Source organism: Phyllobates terribilis, unplaced genomic scaffold (genome assembly GCF_046119375.1).
Source record: "Phyllobates terribilis strain yellow unplaced genomic scaffold, ASM4611937v1 Scaffold_9__5_contigs__length_417890890, whole genome shotgun sequence".
Classification (NCBI taxonomy): Eukaryota; Metazoa; Chordata; class Amphibia; order Anura; family Dendrobatidae; genus Phyllobates; species Phyllobates terribilis.
The window spans coordinates 228,506,131-228,525,714 of NW_027362769.1; the positions used below are offsets into that span (position 1 = coordinate 228,506,131).

Below are 19,584 nucleotides of genomic sequence, written 5' to 3' on the forward strand. Positions count from 1 at the left end.
ATGTAGATTTGAAACACAGGTCAGTTTACATGGAGTAAACTTAAAGCCCAGTGGGCATGAGATTTCTATCAATTCCATCCACTTAACTGGAACTGTAAGGCAAAAATATGTAGCGTCAAACACACCAAAAGCTTATAGTCAGAATGTAGCCTTACTCCACTCAGGAATAACTTTGCACTCAAATATACAGTCAAGGCGATTTGGGAGTTGCAATCCACAGTGAGAAGATAAAAGGTTTCGGTCTGTGCATAGACCTTTTATCAAATGCATGAATTGCCACCAGAGAAGAAGTGTAAAAGGTGGCAGCATACAGCACCATAGAGTAGTGGAGAATCCACTATAGATGTGGCCTTTATGGAAGCATATCAGGATGTGTGGCTTCCAAAGGCACAACACCTATAGTACGTTCTCCACTACTCAAACCTTCCATAAGCAACCTTTTACACTTGTTCTTTGGTGGCAATCTGTGCATCTGAGGAAGGTCTATGCACAGACCAAGACATTATGTTCTCACTGTGGATTGCAACTCTCAAATCTCCTTGAAATTCTATATTTGAGTGCCAAATTCTTCCTACGGATTGGGTCCTACTTGTGAACCTATACACAGGAGTGATTTGTTCTTTTACCACATATTACTCCAGTCAGGGACTGGTGTAAGATTTTTGGCATGGCACAAACCACTTGCCAGATTCTCCTCGTTCATAATTAGGCATTACAACACAGTAAAAACTTTAATGCTTTATTAACTGCATTTAAAGTATACATGCAGTTTGTCACCATTGGAAAATACAGTAAAAAAGTGAATAAACATCTCCCCACCCTCTCCTGATATAGACAATAAATTTTGCCATGTGAAGTTTTAGGACAGAACTTAAAAAGTAACCCAACAATAGCGGTGTTATTGCAGTCTTGTAAATTTTACTCTGAAACACTGGTCTGAGCATCATGAATCTCCCATCAGGCTCTATTTAGCAGTGAATCAAAAAAAGGCTAGGCTTGCCCACCGACATTTGGTGACACAAGAATTGCAGGATTAGTGTTACACAATCTACTGGTGGCCTTCTAAAACTTTTCCTAGTAGGAATGTTAATGGGCACAAGGCTACCACAATAAATTATATCATGGTTGTGTTAAGTCAGTATTTACCATTTGAAAGCCAGTCCTAGGAATGGAGAGATTTGTACTTCATGCTGCATAGTAACTTCTGCATATGGCCTATCCAAAATGTACAAGTGTGAATAAGGCCTAATCCTTCAGTTTTGTCAAGATCTGCATGTGACCAAATGTCGTAAGGTAGTCAACTGGACCCATGACCAATTGGTGTAAAAAAAAAAAAAACTAAAAAAAAAAAATTGATTAATATTTTAATGGCCAGCAAGATGTGCTAGCCCCCTTGCTGTTTAACTCATTAAGACCAGCTAAAGATAAGTGAAGACTGCAAGACTAGTACCCAAAAATTACAGAGTCTAGATTTTACATACTAAACTGTATGCTCAATGATAAAAAAGAAGCTTTGCTTTAAAGACTAAAATTGTAAAAAAACAAAAACACTACACCAGATGTCAAACTGGGAAAGGTTTGCCATTATGTCTAGTTTTCCTGGTGCCTTCTTCATTGGGCCAGTTTCTCTGTATAAGTGACAAAGCTGTGGTTTTTGCCAAGTCGAGTTCTGTGTAAAGCTGAGACCGGTGGCACATGCTCCATTGTACATCAGGACTTTGAGGTGTTTCAGGGTTGTCAGAGTCAATACCGCTTTCCATCTCGACCTGGATGTAGTTGAGAGTTTTTGATTCCCGAGAGGACTGCCTGACATCAAAATTAAAATAGATGGGTGCACAGTCTTGATGTATTTTGGAATCTCTTGCTGAAGACAATTTCTCTGTGTCTAATGAACTGCCGTTTTCCTTCATGGTGGCTATATTTTGCTCAATCTTATACTGTTCCTCAAAGATAGATGGAGAAGATGCCTTACTATTAACACATCCTAATTTATCGTGTGTTAGATTATCACTGCTTTGAGACTCTGAGCTACTGAAGGAAACCAACATGCTCCTAGACCTAAGACATGCTCCTGGAATAGCTGAAACATTTTCATACCCCATTCTTCTTATACAAGAGAACTCTTGACGGTCATCACTGTCATAACCAGTGTCCCAAATGGCTCCATTTAAATCTCCAGATTGTATACTAAGAGTTTTTAGCTCTTCTCTTTTAATCATGTTCCCAACCATACAGGCTTGGCCAAGTCCAAGATGTTCCTCTACATTAAGATAGCTTTGCATAGACATTTGACTCATGCCACCATCTGAAAGCTTATGTTGTAGAGGCAAGTTGGATACCTTTTGAGTTTTCACCTTGTTATATTCAGGAAGTTTGCAATTCAATGAGGGGGGACGGAGAAAAGAAATAAAAAGAAAAACATTAGATATTTAACAGAGCTATAAAGAATGTATGGCAAAGTCAACAGCAACTGATTCTCACTTCTGAAGTTCTTGTAGAAGATGAAGTAGTGATGAATTCACTTCCAATAGGCTCTGGCCTTAGGGAAGAGGAGATTAGAGAGGTTGCTGGGAGAGTGGGGTAGGTCTCATACCGGTATGGGAAGCTTTGTTCAGCATCTGCAAAAGACCAATATTCAACATGAAACAAGAGTCAGAGCAGAGGGAAAAAAAAAAAAAAAAAAAAAAAAGAGCAAGACACAATATAAGATAAGTTATTGAGACTGGCAATTTGTATGCCAGCCTTGATCTAGGGTGTGCTGGATTAAGATGAGAGCAATTATGTGCATCTTTCAGCTTCCATGGTCGACTCACAAAGTACATTCCTATGTAACCCCTTCACACCAAAACCTGTTTTCACCTTCTTGACCAGGCCATTTTCTTGTCACTTTATGAGGCAACTCTGGAATGAGTCGATGGGTCATAGTGATTGAGACTGTTTTCTCGTGACATATTGTACTTCACGATAGTGGTAACATTTCTTTGATATGACTTGCATTTGATGGGGGGGGGGGGGGGGGGGGGAACACAACCCTGGAAGTTTAGTGAAAACTGAACGTTTTGTAATTTTTAAACTTTGAATTTTTATGCCCTCAAATCAGAAAGAGGTCACAAAATAGTTAACATTTCCCACAGGTCTACTTTAAAATCAGCAGAATTTGGAAACTTTTTTGCTAGGAAGTTAGAAGGGTTAAAAGTGGACTAGCGATTTTGCATTTTTTAGAACAAAACCATTTATTTTTTTTTTTTATTTTTTTAAGGACCACATCACATTTGAAGTGATTGAGGGATCTATATGACAGAAAATACCCCTCAAGGTGCTCAAAACCACATTCAAAGAAGATTAACCCATCAGGTGCTTCACAGGAATTAATGGAATGTGAAAGGGGGGGGGGGGGGGATGAATTTAGTCACAAGTGATTTTAGCCCCAATATTTTTTTTCCCCCCCGACAAGGTCTATAGGGGAAATTGCCTAACAACTTTTGGGGTCTATTTTCTCCTGAGTATAACGATACCCCATATGTGGGGGAAACCTGTTCGGGCGCATGGCAGGCCTCAGATGAGAAGGAGCACAGTTTGACTTTTTGAACAGAAAATTGGCTGAAATTAAGAGTAGACAATGTCGCCTTTGGAGAGCCCGTGATGTGGGGGATTTCAGCCATTCAGGCACTGAGAACCTATTTTTGGAAACTAGACCCCCTCCCCAAGGAAAATATTTAGAGGCAGAGTTTCATAATAATGATTATAATGCTTTTGGTTTACTGGTGTCAAAGTATAATGTACTGTACACAACTTGCACATAACACCACATCAGATTATTAAAGTGTGTTGTGTCAACAGGGTAAAACCAAATTTTATTTGTTTGTGGACGTGTGGTACACACTTTGAAGCAATCCTTCATGCAAAGGTCAGGTTTCATAATGAGGAAATGTGTCCTTCCATATTTCCCTCTTGGAGCATGCTCTGCAGTTTGTGTTTCTCCCTTCTTCGCTGTTCGGGGAACCTCGCCTAGAAAATAGTGCCCGTATTGTCCCGGGTCAACATCAGTTTCAGAAGTACTGGGACCCTCACCTTAGTGCCCAACATTAGGGCCCTGACTACCTCCTGAAAACTAAGGAAGGTTCCTGTATTGCCTGCAGATCGAAGCAGCACGAAAACATCATACAGTGCCATCTGTACAATGTGCACGGCCAATTTTTTGTACCATACTTTAGCATGGCACTTTATGGTTTGAGGACCTGCCCATTTACTTATAATCCAAGATACAATCTGTCTTTGGGACTTGTGTTGAGATGCCTCGGACAGTGACATGGGAGCTGTTGTCACCCTGTATAGTGGTCAAGATAAGGGAATCCCTAGTCCTTATACTTGACCTCAATCATGTTGTCGCTGTATTGGGTTGCTTTCGCCCCCTCTTGGCAGTTGCCCAATTGGTGGCTTAGGGAAGCCTCTGATTTTTTTTGCATGCAACTGTACCTTTGACAGAGGTAGTCTCGAGGAGTGGGATGCTGGTGTTAAAGTTATGTAGAGGCAATAACTGTTATTCAGCAGTGGTTGCAGCAATTCCCACACAATTTTCCCACACCCAGGAAAGGGGGGGGGGGGGCTACTCTGGGCATCCTTCCCTTCGTAGACCCCAAATATGTGGGTTTGCCCTGAGGTACTCTCGCACAGCTTGTACAGTTTAAATGTTGACCTGGCCCTCTTTCTGGGCAAGAATTTTTGGAATTTTAGCTTCCCTTTGAAATGAACCAGAGATTCGTCTATAGAGATGTCCCTTTGGGGGGGGGGGGGGGGGGGGGGTTGTACGCCTCAAATTTTGTGCTGAAGTGGTCAACTGCTGGATGAGTTTTCTAAAGATTATCAAAGTTGGGATAGTCTTGGGGAGGAAACTGAGCATCATTACACAGCTTCAAATCGTGTCCTTGTGATGGCCATACAGAATACCGGTGTTCTGCAGAGAATATAAGTACTTCAGTATTGCCGAAGCTCTGGTTTTTTGATCATGCACAATATCCCAAAAAGTCATAATTTCTGCTGCATTTACAAAGGTCCATCTGGAGTATGACGACATGAGATTTTGGGTAAAAAAATTGATGGGCATATAAATTTGTCTCGGTCACCATAACATTTATTATTTCCTCACTGAAAAAAGAACTTGAAGAAGTCAATTTCAGTGAGGCCTATAACATCAAATTTTATTCCCGAGCTGCTGACGAAGTCCGGAATAACAGGCTGATAAATTTTTTTTTTTTTTTTTTTGGGGGGGGGGGGGGAGGTTGCAGTCCATATGTAATAGATTGCCGTAGGGGTTGCTTAGGTCCTAGGGTGCCTTGCTGGGGGTCCATCCTCACTAGAGGAGGAAGAGAGGAACATGGGATCTTCCTCACTGCCTGAATCCGTGTTAGAGGCAAACAAAATGTATGTCTCTTCTGGCGACTAGAGTCTTGACTAATGGGCCATTTTTATTTTAGTTTTCAAAACGCATGTGTGCATTATATTAAAAAAAAAAAAAAAAAGCACTCAAGAAAAAGAATCAGATGTAGACAAAGGTTTTTTTTGTTTTTTTTTTATAAAAATTAGTGACGTTCAATACACTTAAATTTACTTGGCACTTTTTTTTTTTTTAAAAATGAGCTATCTCCCTACCTATAAAGCTACTCTACCATACCATTTTTTTTTCCCTCTAAAATAAAATCAGAAGTCAAACACTGATGTTCGCTACCTATAAAACTACAATGTATTAACTTTAAAATAAAAAAATCTGATCAGCGATACCAATCAAAGCATAAATGCTCAGCGTAGGACGACACGCACACAGAAAAGAGAAAAAAAAAAAAAGTGATCATAGCAATCGCTGACAGGTAAGGGCAGACCCTCAGGGCGACATGCAAGGATGTCAGACAGCAACCATCTTAACTCTGTCACACGCATGTTGGCAAGTGGTTACATTTATAACACTTGTGTAATTTCCAACACTGATTCTGGCGAGTCCACAAAGGCAGGAACACAACATATGGTGCAAGTTTACATCCAGTGTCATGAAGGGGTTAAGAAAGAATTCTTTTTTGAACTAAAGGGTTGGTGCCAAAGTCAAGATTTTTTATTTCAATCCTGGAAGAGTCCTTTAAAGAAAAACCTATCAGACCAAGTATGATTTTGTAGTTGCACTGAAATATAGATTGCATTGATACTGCTTTATGGTTATTTAATTAGCATTTGAAGTTTAATGCCAGTTAGATTTGGGTGTACAGAGGCTGGACTATGTCTTGGGTCTCCTCCACCCAGTCTGATTACCCAGCCCCTCCACTTGCCTCCTCTGTTTAAAGTCTCAGCCGTGACCGGTCATTCAAAAGTTGTAGGCAGGTTGAGGTGTCGGACTCAGACGAGACGACCCAGAGTACAGTCCAGCCCCTATGCACTGAAATTTGATCAGCATAAAACTCCAAATGGTGATTAAAGAAGAACCACAAAGTGGATTTCTTCCCATGCATCAATGTAATCAGTAATACAGCACCATTACAGCCACATCTAAATGCAGTCACAGGGGAACAACCACTTACCTACTGGAGAGTCTCCATCTATATCAGAAATAACACTTATTCGATTGTTTTGCATACATATTTGTAACAAGTTAAAAAGCTCTTCTGCTCGGTTACATCTGAACCCAAATATCCCTAAGTGGGGGAAAAACAAAAACCACAAAAGTTAATATAAAAAAGTATCTACATAATTCCTGGTGTAAAGGCTGCACTGCTAAGTAAGGAACATGGGGAACTCTAGTCTATAGTACATGTTATGACAGTCACATCTCACCAGAAACCAACTTTAGCTTCATGCTGGCCGGCCATGTCAGGTACCAATAGTACCCAACAGCCATTGATAGATCTGTGCTCTTTAAGACTGCATCTAATGATTACCTTTGGCATTGCATTGGACATGTGTTGCACTTCCCATCGCAAATTGCAAGTGACAGGTCATAAGCAACTCATTTACAGCCAAATCGCAGATGGGCTACACTTACAGCATGTTTAAAACATAGATATTAGTTGCACAAATTATCTGAGACTGGCTGTCGTGCATGTGTTGCCTCCAGACTAATTGAGATCTTTTCCTTTAGATCAAAGTAGAAAGTCCAAAATAATTGATTTCCAATCATGGCCTTGGCATTTTTCCTGGATTATGCTTTTCACTTGGGCACCTTGGATCCTGTAGTTCTTATTCTGGTATTCGGTCCGGCTCAATTCCTGACTCTAGTTCTGTCTCACCTCTGCCTTGTTGCATCCCAATTCTCACGGGCAGAATAATTATCATAGAAGTTCTGGATCCAGGGCTGTGGAGTCAGTCTGTATAAAATGGACCGACTTCGACAATATATAATTAATTGGGTTCATTAGTAGAATGCAATATGTGCTGTAAATGATTTCTTAAGAATTTGGGAAAGTTATGAAAAGGTCTGTTCTGTTCCTATCTAAGGATCTCGGCTGTTAGTTGAGATGAATCTGTGCTGCACTTTATGTACACGCTCAGTAATGAGGCCGAGCTGTGGAGTCTGAGTCACTTACCGACTCCACAGCCCTGGCTGGATCTCCAACATGACTGATCCTACTGACTACAATGTACAAAAGGAAATCAGACCCCAATCTGGCATTTTACCATGCATTGTTCAACTGATGTGAACAAAGCTTTTAGTTATAGATGTGTAATTGTTACAGCCTGGTGCAATTTAAAATATTTACAGTGTTAACTTTTGACTTCTATCTGGGAAAGCAGATAAAATGCGGACCTTTGGTTTTTGATGTCCTTAAAACACTAGTAATCCTGGTGTAATTATTGTTAGGTTAACAAGAAGTACAAGCTTCAATAAGGGGAGGTGACGTAATCGGATCACAAGACTTCAGTGTGGACTTTATAAACAGAGGTAATATTGGCCAAGAGAAGAAGGTTCTCTATGCAACTTCATTTGATTAGTGTAACATACAGACAAATAGTATTGTGATTTTTATGTCCATGGCATGAATTGAGTTGCCAACAAGACAATTTAAAAAATATCTAAGACAACTGCCTGAAAGGCAATACCAAAATGTGAAGTGGTGTAATTACTGTATATTCAAATTGGATATTAGTATAATGCCTAAACAAGTCCCCCCCGCCCCCAATTTCACACCCATCATTGCTTCTGCAGCACGTTTACCTCAACTCTTGAAAACCAAAAAGGTGTTGGAAGCCCTGCTATTAATACTTTGTGTAGAAAAACTATGGCTTCAGTCTTCTTGCAGTTTATTCAGCTGTTCCCCCCCCCCCTACAACACACAGCATATGTATATGGCATTAAAGGGGTTATCCGGAGTTGTGCCAATAGTCTGTAGCCTCTATGGGACTGCAGGCTTCGGAATCCTCACAATGCGCACATGGCACACTGTCAGGATTCTCTGGTTTTGAGTCAGAGAGTGGTCGGTTATGCAAATTGCATACTTGAGGTCACATACCTCCCTCCTGCCACAGTTAGACTAGATGTGCATGGCCTCACTCAATCCATTAAACTGAGCGAGGCAGAGTCTAGTCAGTATGTGACTGCATGCATGCTCTCAACATGAACACTGGAGAATCAGAGTGCGGTGAGCGTGCTGCAAGGATTCAGAAGTGTGCAGTCAGATCAAGACCAGACGACCCTTTTTACAGCTAAAAAGTCATCATTTTGTGCATGCAATTCATAACCATTTAGAAAATGTCACCACAAATGTGAGCTTTTCAAGCAGATCCTGCTTTAGGAAACAATCTTTCTATGAGGCTTTAGAGTTTTTCATCCTAAAGCATTTTTAGTGTTTTAAGTTAAAAACGACGCTAAGACTGCACATATCCCAAGTTTTTGTTTAAAAAAAAAAAAAAAAAAGTAATATTACCTTCTCCAGTCTGACATCTCCTGCCACAGACAAAGGAAAACAGATCAGTGTCATAGCCATATTTCAACAGGCTGATGTAAGGCCATTTCACAAACCCTCCTCTCCTAATATGAAAAATTAGAGTAGTCTCTGTAAGCTCCATGATTCCTGGACAGACATTTTTGCCATTGTCATTCACATTGATAACCTTAAAAATAAGAACAGAAAGGTCATATTAAGAAGGCTATATTATAACAGAGTTTTACCCAAGCCTGTAAATTGTCACTTGTATTAATGAGGTTGACTGTAGTTTGACAGTAGGGATAGTGAGACTTAATGTTCGGAATAGCCCAGAGGGGGGAGGGGATAAGTTTAATGGAAAGGAACAGTTTTCTGGTAGTGGGTTAGATAGCCCCTTTCACTATGCACACCAGGTCCTAAAAAGGTCCAATGTGAACAGTGCTGCATTCTTGTGCATCTTTAAGTAAGAGGAGACCAAAAGTAAGAGATAGGGAGATGCAGAGAAGAGGTGACAGTGATTTTCCAGAGATAGGTTCTGGGAAAGGATGCCTAGCTTTAAGGCCCAGGGTTTAAGACTCCGATGCAACAGGCCTAGACAGGACTGAGTATGTGAGACTAAGTGTCCCAGGCAGGAGTTCCAAGGAATCAGCAAGTAAAGAAGTTAAGTATCAGTCATGTTGGCACCAAAGCTCATCTAAGGGGAAAAGACGTAGAACTGCAGGTTGAGTAAAGGACTTTTGCTAAACAGAACAGTGTTTGTTGAGCTGGGATGTGGTGAAATAGTGAGGAACTGAGTTCAGAGGACAAGTAAAGAGGAAGGAATTGAAACTATGTAAAATGCTCTGTTTTGTGAAGAAAACATTCGTGAAGTTGTGTACCCACTAAATTCTGTATATATTCCCTACCAAGTTCCAATTTAGAAGAGATTTTTTGGACTGGCGATTTCCCTCATCGAACTGTAAGTCACCTGTAAAGCAGATGGTCCTAGCAAACAAGCAACATCGGTTACATGGGGCCTTCATGGGCATAGCGCCTTTACAGCACCAGTCAACACACCCAGCTAGGACCCTGACAGCAGCGGTTGGCAAATATATAAATACACTCACTACATGCATGTACAGACATTTACTATATAAAAAAAAAAGTTAGTGCAAGTGCTTCTTTAATAAAGTTTTATAGTACAGCAATGAAGATTCTTATATAAGGGGGAAAGGGAGGTTATATTAGCCCCCCCCTTGAAGGGAATCTGTCAGCAGGTTTTAACTACCTCATCTGAGCAGCCTAATGTAGGCAAAGAAGCTGAATGTTACGATGTATCACAGATTACTGCGTGCAGCCACTCTGACACAGCTTTGATTTAGCACGAGGAAGCTTCCCCCGCCCACACCAGGCTCTCAGTGTACAAAGTCCATAGACAGTGAGCTGCCTATCACACCAGAGCTCAAGGGACCAGCTAGTCCCAGCAGTGAAAAGCTCCTGGTGCAAAAACAATCGTAAGCAAACGAAACCAGAAGCTTGATAAGAGGCATCACTGAATCTGTTTTAATCTCTACCTCATGCGGTCTTCAGATTACATAGTAAAAACCTGCTGTCAGATTCCCTTAAAGATTAGGCCAGATGCAGAATTGCTGTTCCAGAATACTCCTGAGAAAAAAAACAAGTCGCAATCTAGAACAGTCTAAAGGCGCAGTAAGACGGCCATTTAAATTGGACCGAGATCAGAACGCAGTGCACTGACTGTCCGTCAGCTCTCTAAAACTTGAATGTGACAGCTGCATAGAAATACACGAAGCTGACACTCAGGTCAGGAGAGCTGCCGGCCAGTCCATGTACTGCAGTCCGATCTCGGGCAGACTTAAATGACTGTCTGGCTGTACCCAAAGATAAGTGCTCTGGAAAAAGGTTGCATATTGGAGCGTGGAAAGGATAGGCCTGTAATTTTGAATTGAGTGCAATGGACTGATAATACCATATAACACACACACACACACACACACACAGGATGGCATGATTTGGGGTATTGGAAACAACTCTCAATTGGGTTTCATTAAAAAAAAATTTGACAGTTTGCCTTCTATAGCATCCACTTGAAAAGGCACCATAAAACATACATGATATAACATACATAATGCACTGCAATGTAAAGACATTGCTGTGCCCATGGTCCATCCTATGTCACTTTTAAAGACTCCAGGATTCAGAAACCTGCCATCTGCTCTCTAGCAAGACACTGGTGATGGATACATTGCAAATATGTCAGAAAAATGCATCGGAAGCCATTACAGGAAAACCCAGCAGCAGTTTCCTAAAGCATTAAAGCATCTTCACCCTAAGAGACCCAGCATCTATATGGCTGCACCGTGCACATGCCTGGACTATCCCCTTGAGAATAAATCAGTGAGCTTATTCTAACACATTTTGCTGTCCATTGTACACTGGGCTCCACAGTTGCTTTGGACAGAAAAACTGCAAAATTATTAAAGAAACCTGATTTGTAATTCCACCCCCCACTAAAATCTAAAAGTAAAGCATAAAAAAAAAAAAAAAAAACAACAACCCCACACACACACACACACCTTAAAAGGGTCTAATCTTACCAGGTTTTTGCCACCTGCCCATCTTTTTGCTGAAATTGAAAAGCCCTCTACATTTTCTTGTTTAGGATACATTTTAAGTCCTCCCTCTAAATACTAAGAAAATTTTAAATCCATGTCCCTGGGAAAAAGACTATCGCCGCAAACTGCAAGATGCCCAGACAGTAAGGCTACGTTCCCTCAAAGACCTTTCGGTGCATTTTAGACACTATTTTGGCAGAATCAAAACTGCAGCATCTTAGAGTTCCAGCACAGTGTATGAGATTTATGGAAATCTCCTGCTCACTATGCTTTCTAGCGCTGCGGAAATTGCCCTGCGATGCATGTTTTATATGTGCGTGCAGCATGGTAATTCCTCTTGCAGGTACGAGGAGTTCTGTAATGCACACCCAAGTATGTGAATAGCTTATCAAAGCCAAATACCAGGAGGTATCAAGAAACAAGGCAGCTTTATTTAACGCATGACTAGAGAAACCATAGCGTCAAAGACACACTAAAACTAAAAAAAAACCACACACCCCACACAAAAGCCTAAATTAGTAACCCAATTTAAAATAGGAGCAGAAATTCCACAACATCAAAAACTCAACAAAAGCTCATGGTGAGAAAATAGCCTTAGGTTAGTTAGAAGGTAGGTAAAAGTTACCTAAATTGTGCCAGAACTGCCCTTTGTGATAGATCCCTAAAAATGCAACCATGTGAATACGCTCACCCGAAAGCAGTTTCCTCTATCTTCAGGATCACAGTGTTTAGCACTGCTGCAGTGACAAATGCCCATGTCTCCTGCAAGGGTAAGAAACAGAAATGCAGATGATTGTTTTCTGGAGTTTAATGTGTTACACATTCAAGAAATCATTAAAAAGTCATAACCAGTTTGGCAAACATTTCAGAAGCGGACATACATTGATGCAACTATACAGGAGCCACTTCTATCTCCAAAGCAGCATCTATCATAGACTGCACAAGGTCTCTTATTAGTCTTTAGCCACCACTGACTTTACTGGTAATAAACACTACACATAAAAAATAAATGGAGTCACCTTCTGCAAGAAAACCTATTCACAACCACAGCTTGTGTTCACTTTCACTGGTGCTCCATTGTGCAGCATCTCCATGTGAACACCTTTATAATGATTGACGATTGATCCCACCCAATGGAAATCCCTAATTGGAGCAAATATTCATAGCAAGTTCATAGCTCAAAGTTACTCCGTAACCCTCCCCCACCCAAAAAAGAAAGAAACTTCAGCAAATTGATTCAGGCAATGTGCCCACGTTGCAGAAATGAAGCAGAAAATTTCTGCTTCATTTCTGCATCTCCTTGCCCAGAAAAACGCGTGCGGAATTTGATGCGCGTTTTGCAAATGTGGAATTGCCATGCGTTTTCTAATGCATTGTAGATGGCAATTCCGCATGCGTAAACGCACAAATAATGGATATGTTGTGGATTTTTGAGCGCATCAAAAACGCTGCAGGAAAATCCGCAGCATGGGTATTGAAAGTGCGGAATTTCATTGGGGACCATGGGGGACGGATTACCAAGCATTTACGCTGCAAAAAATCCGCAGCATAAACGCTTGAAAAACGCATCGTGGGCACAGACCCTTACACATATTTCTCTTTAAACTGCTGCAGAATAAAAACAAGCATAGTAAATAAATATTTCGCTCTCGTATTGCAGTTTTTGCTATAAATGTGGCACAATTGCTTTAAAATGAAAATGTAATTTCATACAATTGTGGGGAAAATGCGATATGATTGCACTGTGTGAATAGACCCTACATGGGATTTGTCGAAATCTGTGGCTGGAGGACTCGGCTGTATATTTTTTTTATGGACCCATTGTCTGGATCAAACACATGTGATCCATAACTTGGATCAAAAACAGACACGTCTCCTTTTATTTCGCTTTGTGGACACTGCCAAAAAACAAGGACAAGTGAACATCCCATAGACTATAATGGTTATATGTTCAGTAAAAACACACTAACAGAACTTATATATGTGAAAAACCTCAGACTGAGTGATCTCAGGTGAGCTTATGAGAAATTGTCTGTTTTCCATCCAGAAAAAAAAAAAGTTTTCACCTTTTTAGTAATTCGTATGCCATCAATATGTCGTCTATGTGTCCGTTTTTCACATCCATAAGACATCTGTACAACATTTGTTGTATACATCAACAATTTAAAATATAATTATAGGCCAAGCCGAGTTTTCTTTGTTAATAATTGCTAAAAAAAACACATGTCATACAGATGATTTCCTTATGATATCCATTTTTTTAATGCACCCATCATAGGGCAATTCTGATCCATAAAACGGATTTGACTAGTGCATGCTACGATTGTTTACATTAGTACTGTTGGTCCGTGTGTAAAAACAGTCATGTGAACCACACCATTGACTTACAATGGTCCTTGTGCTGTTTGTACGCTATGCTCATCAGAACATACCATTAGGCTGCGTGCCCACGATGCGTTTTTCAAGCATTTTTGCTGCGGAATTTCTGCTGCGGAAACGCTTGAAAAGCGCTTGGTAATACGTGCCCCATGGTCCCCAATGACAATCCGCATGTTCTGTGCCAATGCTGTGAAATTTACCGCAGCAGATTTTATGTGCGGAAAATTCCGCAGCATGTCCATTATTTGTGCGTTTACGCATGCGGAATTGCCTACTCAATGCATTAGAAAAAGGCATGGCAAATCTGCATGTCAAAAACGCTTCAAAAACGTGTGTTAAAATCCGCAGGCATTTTTACTGGCAAGGACATGCAGAAATGAAGCGCAAATTTTACGCTTCATTTCTGAATCGTGGGCACATAGCCTAAGGGTATGTGCACACAATGGCCCCGATTCATCAAAGCTTTTACGCCAGAATTGTGGTGTAAAATAAGCTTTGAAAGGTCACAACATTTTTTGCGCAAAGCAGAGTTGCCAAAAATTTTGCAAGTTTTGGCATTTTCAAAACAGTTTTGCCGAGCTCCGCTAGGGCGTGGTCTGGCGAACCTCACTCATCAAATTCATGACAAGCAGCAGCGTTCGTTACGCCACAAATCTAACTCAAGTCCCCAACCGGAATCTAATAGTGGTCGGGCGCCAACAGAGGTGCACGCCACTTTGCGCCTCGCTTGATTCAGGGAGACGCCTGCGGTTGTCATAGCCGATCTGCGCTCAGCGGTCGGGGCTCATAGCAAGTGAGCATTTATGCTACACACAGGCTATGTGTTTCACAAGCGATCAGATGATCGCAGCTTCTAGTCACCCATGGAGACTATTGAAACAGGTAAAAAGTAAAAAAAAAATGTTTTTAAAAATATTTAAAAAACAAATAAAAGTTCAAATTGCCCCCCTTTCAGCCCATTAAAAATAAAACAATTAAAAAAAAAATCAAAAATACATATATTTGGTATCGCCACATTCAGAATCGCCCGATCTATCAATATATCAAAAGAATTAATCCGATCGGTAAGCGACGTAATGAGAAAAAATATCAAAACGCCAGAATTATATTTTTTTGGTTACTGCAACATTGCAATAAAATGCAATAACATCGTGTCTACCCCAAAATGGTGTCAATAAAAATGTCAGCTTGCCACACAAAAAATAAGCTCTCATCCGGCTCCAGATCCCGAAAAATGGAGACGCTACAGGTTTCTGAAAATGGCGACATTATTTTTTACAAACTTTGGATTTTTTTTTCACCGCTTAAATAAAAAAGAACCTAAACATGTTTGATGTCTACGAACTCGTAATGACCTAGAGAATAATAATGGCAGGTCAGTTTTACCATTTAGTGAACATGATAAAAAAAAACTATTGTGGAACTGCACTTTTTTTGCAATTTCACCACACTTGGATTTTTTTTTTCACGTTTTCCAGTACATGATATGGTAAAACCAATGGTGTCGTTCAAAAGTACAACTCGTCCTGCAAAAAACAAGCCATATTGACCATAGAAAAATTTATGGCTCTGGGAAGAAGAGGAGCAAAAAACGACAATGCAAAAAACCCAAGGTAGTGAAGATGCTAATATACGAGTTGTTTTTTTCTAAACTAAGACCTCAGCACTCAGGTTAAATTGTGGTGTTGGCACTGTGTGATAAATAAGGGGGTTGCAGTTTGGGCACTCGGTCTGTAGAGGACGCTGTGCATGTGGCTCTCCCGATTGTAAACTCTACGGTCATTAACTACAATGGAGAGAGCCATATCGGTGACCACCACTAATTCATATGCACCCATTACCCTACAGATATTCATGCTGGAGTGTGTGGGGCACACAGAGGCTCCGTGTCCCAGATTTGGCTCCTGATTAAGGCTATGTGCATATGGTGGCTTTTTCTAGTGGATTCTCTGCCTCAAACCCGCTTGAAAAATCACTAAAAAAAAGCGAAAAAATAATGAACGTAAGCGCAACATGCAAACAACCGGCCGCTCATGTAGCATCTTTTGTAATTACTTTTAATCTTTTCAGGCTTCGAAATCTGAAGCGACTAAAAGAAATGAGCGCTCCGTTCTTCAGGCGACTTCCAGACGTCACTATTTTATGGTAAATGAAAAATGACTAAAAAGACAGGTGTGTGGGGTAGTTCTACACACAAAACAACCCCTCACAAAGCTGCAAGGTGTGAATTGATGCAATTGTGAGAGAAGCCATAATGGCAAGGTGTGGTAGTGGCAGTAAGTCTCCCATCACCTTTACCAGTGACTGTAAGCAGTGTGCCCACGCGTGGCCTCCTGTCAGGGCACGCTGGGGTCACACAGTCTTGTGATGTGACGGTGAAGGGGGACGCTCAGTCACTGAATGCTGCTCTGGAGGAAAACTGAGACAGGTCTCATCACGTGACTGCCCTGCCGCGCCGCGCCTGCGCAGAAGACGGCAAATAGCCGGAGCTTCCAGGCGGAAGCAGAGCGAGTGATTCGCTGACGCTGGGGAAGATGGCGGCATCCTCCGGAGCTGCAAGTGAAGCCAAAGCAGGTAATGGTGTTACTGGGCAAGAAGGGCCTGGCGGCTGTCAGTGTAATGGCGACTTCTGTGTGGTGGCACCGGGAGCTCAGGTACTTATTGCTGGCATCCAGCTGACAGCATAGTAAGGGTATAGCTGCCAGGCATGACACTGGGTAGTACTTGAGCAGTGTTATTCCGCTGTATGTCACCTGTGTAGTGTATGGATACATGATGTATTGCTCCTCAGTGCCAGGGAGACACCCCACCTGCCGTGTGCCCACCTGCTGCCGGGGTATTCCATGCCAGGTCTGCTGGATAGATGCCACTCATTCCGCAGCCACATGGCATGGTGTTCTGGAGACCGAACAACGCTGGTGACTTCTGCCATATGGTTGTCCATACACTGGGCACACGTATGCCCAGCATCACTAGGTTGTACTGCTGTGCCCATCACCCATACACCTGTGCCCACCATCAGGAGTGTGGCTGGGTTCTGCTCTATGGTAGGTTGCCAGCCTGGCAAATGTATGACCAGCACCATTAGCCCATACTACTGTGCCTACTACCCATAGACCTGTGGCTGGGTTCTGCCCTATGGTTGGCGGGGCACGCTTCTTACCAGCACCATTAGCCTGTACTGCTGCACCTATTACTCATAGACCTGTGCCCATCACAAGGAGTGTGGCTGGGTTCTGCCCTATGGTCACCTGCAGGCTGGGCACATGTATGGCCAGCACCATTGGCCTGTACTGCTGTACCTATTACCCATAGACCTGTGCCCATCACCAGGAGTGTATCTGAGTTTGCTGTCTCCCAGGGCAAGTATTTCACCCCCTAACCCACTTATAGTGCCACTCCCCCAGAATATTACATTTTCTGCGCCCCTTATCTGATGGACCCAGCGTTCTCCTCTGCAGATAGGGCAGGCCAGCACCGTATGTTCCAGGGTGCTGGCATTTCCTACATCAGAGGGTCACATACTGAATAACCCTCGGCTAAACCCCACAACGGAGACCCCCACTTGTATATGACTGTACGTTCCCACCATGTGTCTTTGGGGAGTTTTTTTTATGATGCAGCGTTTCTGAACCTATTAGGTTATTTGCATTTCTTTTACATGCATTTTTTTTGTTTCCTTTTGGTATGACACTTTTTTAAAGCTTATTTGTTTTGGAAACTTCCTGCTATTTAGCATTGATAAAACTTTTTATGGGGCTATTTAATTTTTTATTTTTTTTTTTTACAATGGGCCTAAGCACTTACAGGAAGGTAGCTGTTAAGTACCTGCCTGTTGTGCCCGGTGCTGATCTTTGCCGGCATAGAGCAGTCACTGACCGATCCTTCCCACGATTCAGTGGCTTCTCTTCCGCACTACTCTGTTGAAGGGGCATGACTATTGATGTCATGTTGATTGACAGCTGTCTCTAACTGCAGGGAGGCGGCTGTCTATCACCATGACATCGGCAGTCACACCCTGTTGACAGAGTAAAAAGAAAAGCTGCTCTGTTAATATGGAGAATATCACGGGTGAATCAGGTGTGACATGCGTTCTGGATCCAGCTGTAGAAGGTCGCTGCGCTTGACTTTGCGGACACCTTCTTGATCCTTTCATCTCTGTAGTGTAGTGGTATCCTTCTCTCGCTAGGACCCAGCAGTGATCTCCACATTCTGCTGCTAATTGACACACCCTTGCTTGATATATTAAACACTCTCAGTGTCTCCAGAGAGTCGCCGGTGATAGAACTATTTTCCCCTGCTCAGGCCTGGAGTACTAGTAGTCGGCTAGTTTCTTCTTGGATGGTTGTTGTCTTCTAAAGCTAAGTATATCCCATTGTTTTGTATTTAGTTGTAGTGGGGCCTGACTAGTGCTCACCCCGTCCCCTGCCTAGCTCTAGGGACAGTTAGGGGTTAGGTATCCTGCTCGGCGATAGGTGCGGAACCTATTTAGGGACGATAGGGGAGTCAGGGTGTTGTAAGATCTGCCTAGGGGTCTCCACTCTCCTTTTTCCTAGTTGTTAGTCCTCATTAACCCTTTTTAATAGCCATGTGTGGATTACCTGCGTTTTTGGTGTGTTTCCACTTCAAAAAATGCAATCTTACCACATAAGCATTTTTTATCGGCTGATTTTCTTCATCTTATTCAAGTCTATGGAGAAAATCCGCAAGTAAAACACACCGTGGTTCAGTTTCTGTAGCATAAAAAAAGCACAGTGGGTATGAGGTTTCTATAAATTCCATCCACTTTTTGGGAACTGTAAGGCTAAGTGCCCACGATGCAGAAATGCTGCATATTTTTTACGCTTCTCCCTGGCAGGAAAAACGCATGCGGATTTTAAATGCGGTTTTCCTGCCAGGTAGAAGAGTTTGTCAAGCGCCTTTGCATGCATTTCTGCATGCGGGTTATCAAGCGCTTTTCCAAGCGACTTTAGCATCACTTGGAAAGTGCTTGACAACTTGTTCACACTATATAAATCCATGCAACCGGCATGGATTTATAGTAGTGTGACCAAGATAGTTATGGTGAAAAATAAAGTTTATATTCACCTTCCGATGTCTTACCGGTGTCTTGCACTGCTTGCGGGGGTGTGAAGGACCTGCGGTGACGTCATTGAGCCATGTGATGGGTCACATGACTCAGTGACGTCATGGCAGGTCCTTCACATCAACGCGAACATTACAAGACACCGGACGGAGCAGACAAAACTCCGGGAAGACATCGGAAGGTGAGTATAAACTTTATTTTTTATTTTAAATTCTTTTTTTACAGTTTCTATGGTACCCAGGTCTGGATGAGTCTTCTCTCCTCCAGACTTGGGTACCATCCGCACATTGAACCGTGTGATATCCGCATGTGCAAATGCAGTGATGCGGATGTCACGCGGTCCAATGCAAGTCAATGGCGGCGATTACGCTGCGTGTCCGCAAAATTAATGGACATACTGCGGATTTTTGAGAGCAGCATAAACGCTGCGGAAAAATCCGCAACATGGGCATTGGAAGTGCGGCTTGTCATTGGAGACCATGGGGGGCGGATTACCAAGCGTTTATGCCGCAGCATAAACGCTTGTAAGACGCTACGTGGGCACCCAGCCTAAGACGCTGCATTATATTTTTTGCGCACTGAAAATACGCCGTGTCAAAAA

At 42.0% G+C, this 19,584-nt stretch overlaps 2 protein-coding genes across 2 annotated transcripts in view; one reads left to right on the forward strand and one right to left on the reverse strand.

Annotated features, from left to right (window-relative positions):
- Positions 1–820: 820 nt before the first annotated feature.
- LOC141160939 (fibroblast growth factor receptor substrate 2-like) lies at positions 821–12,299 on the reverse strand. The gene is made up of 5 exons (XM_073645735.1): positions 12,210–12,299; positions 8,904–9,090; positions 6,564–6,677; positions 2,463–2,618; positions 821–2,389 (listed from the first exon to the last, which is right to left on the reverse strand). The coding sequence occupies exons 1-5, from the start codon at positions 12,273–12,275 to the stop codon at positions 1,563–1,565; spliced, it is 1,350 nt and encodes a 449-aa protein (XP_073501836.1). The 5' UTR covers positions 12,276–12,299; the 3' UTR covers positions 821–1,562.
- A 4,053-nt stretch (positions 12,300–16,352) lies between these two features.
- BFAR (bifunctional apoptosis regulator) overlaps positions 16,353–19,584 on the forward strand; it is a 31,307-nt gene continuing 28,075 nt past the window's right edge. The window contains exon 1 of the mRNA XM_073645736.1: positions 16,353–16,471. The gene's annotated coding sequence lies outside the window, so the exon portion shown is untranslated. The remainder of the gene's footprint in view (positions 16,472–19,584) is intronic.

Coding starts and splice junctions, on each gene's coding strand:
- LOC141160939 (XM_073645735.1), bottom strand. CDS start 12,275: ATGGGCATTTGTCACTGCAGCAGTGCTAAACACTGTGATCCTGAAGAT. Junction 6,678..8,903: donor GAGATGTCAGACTGGAGAAG/GTAATATTACTT, acceptor TCCCCCACTTAG/GGATATTTGGGTTCAGATGT. Junction 2,619..6,563: donor AGATGGAGACTCTCCAGTAG/GTAAGTGGTTGT, acceptor GGTCTTTTGCAG/ATGCTGAACAAAGCTTCCCA.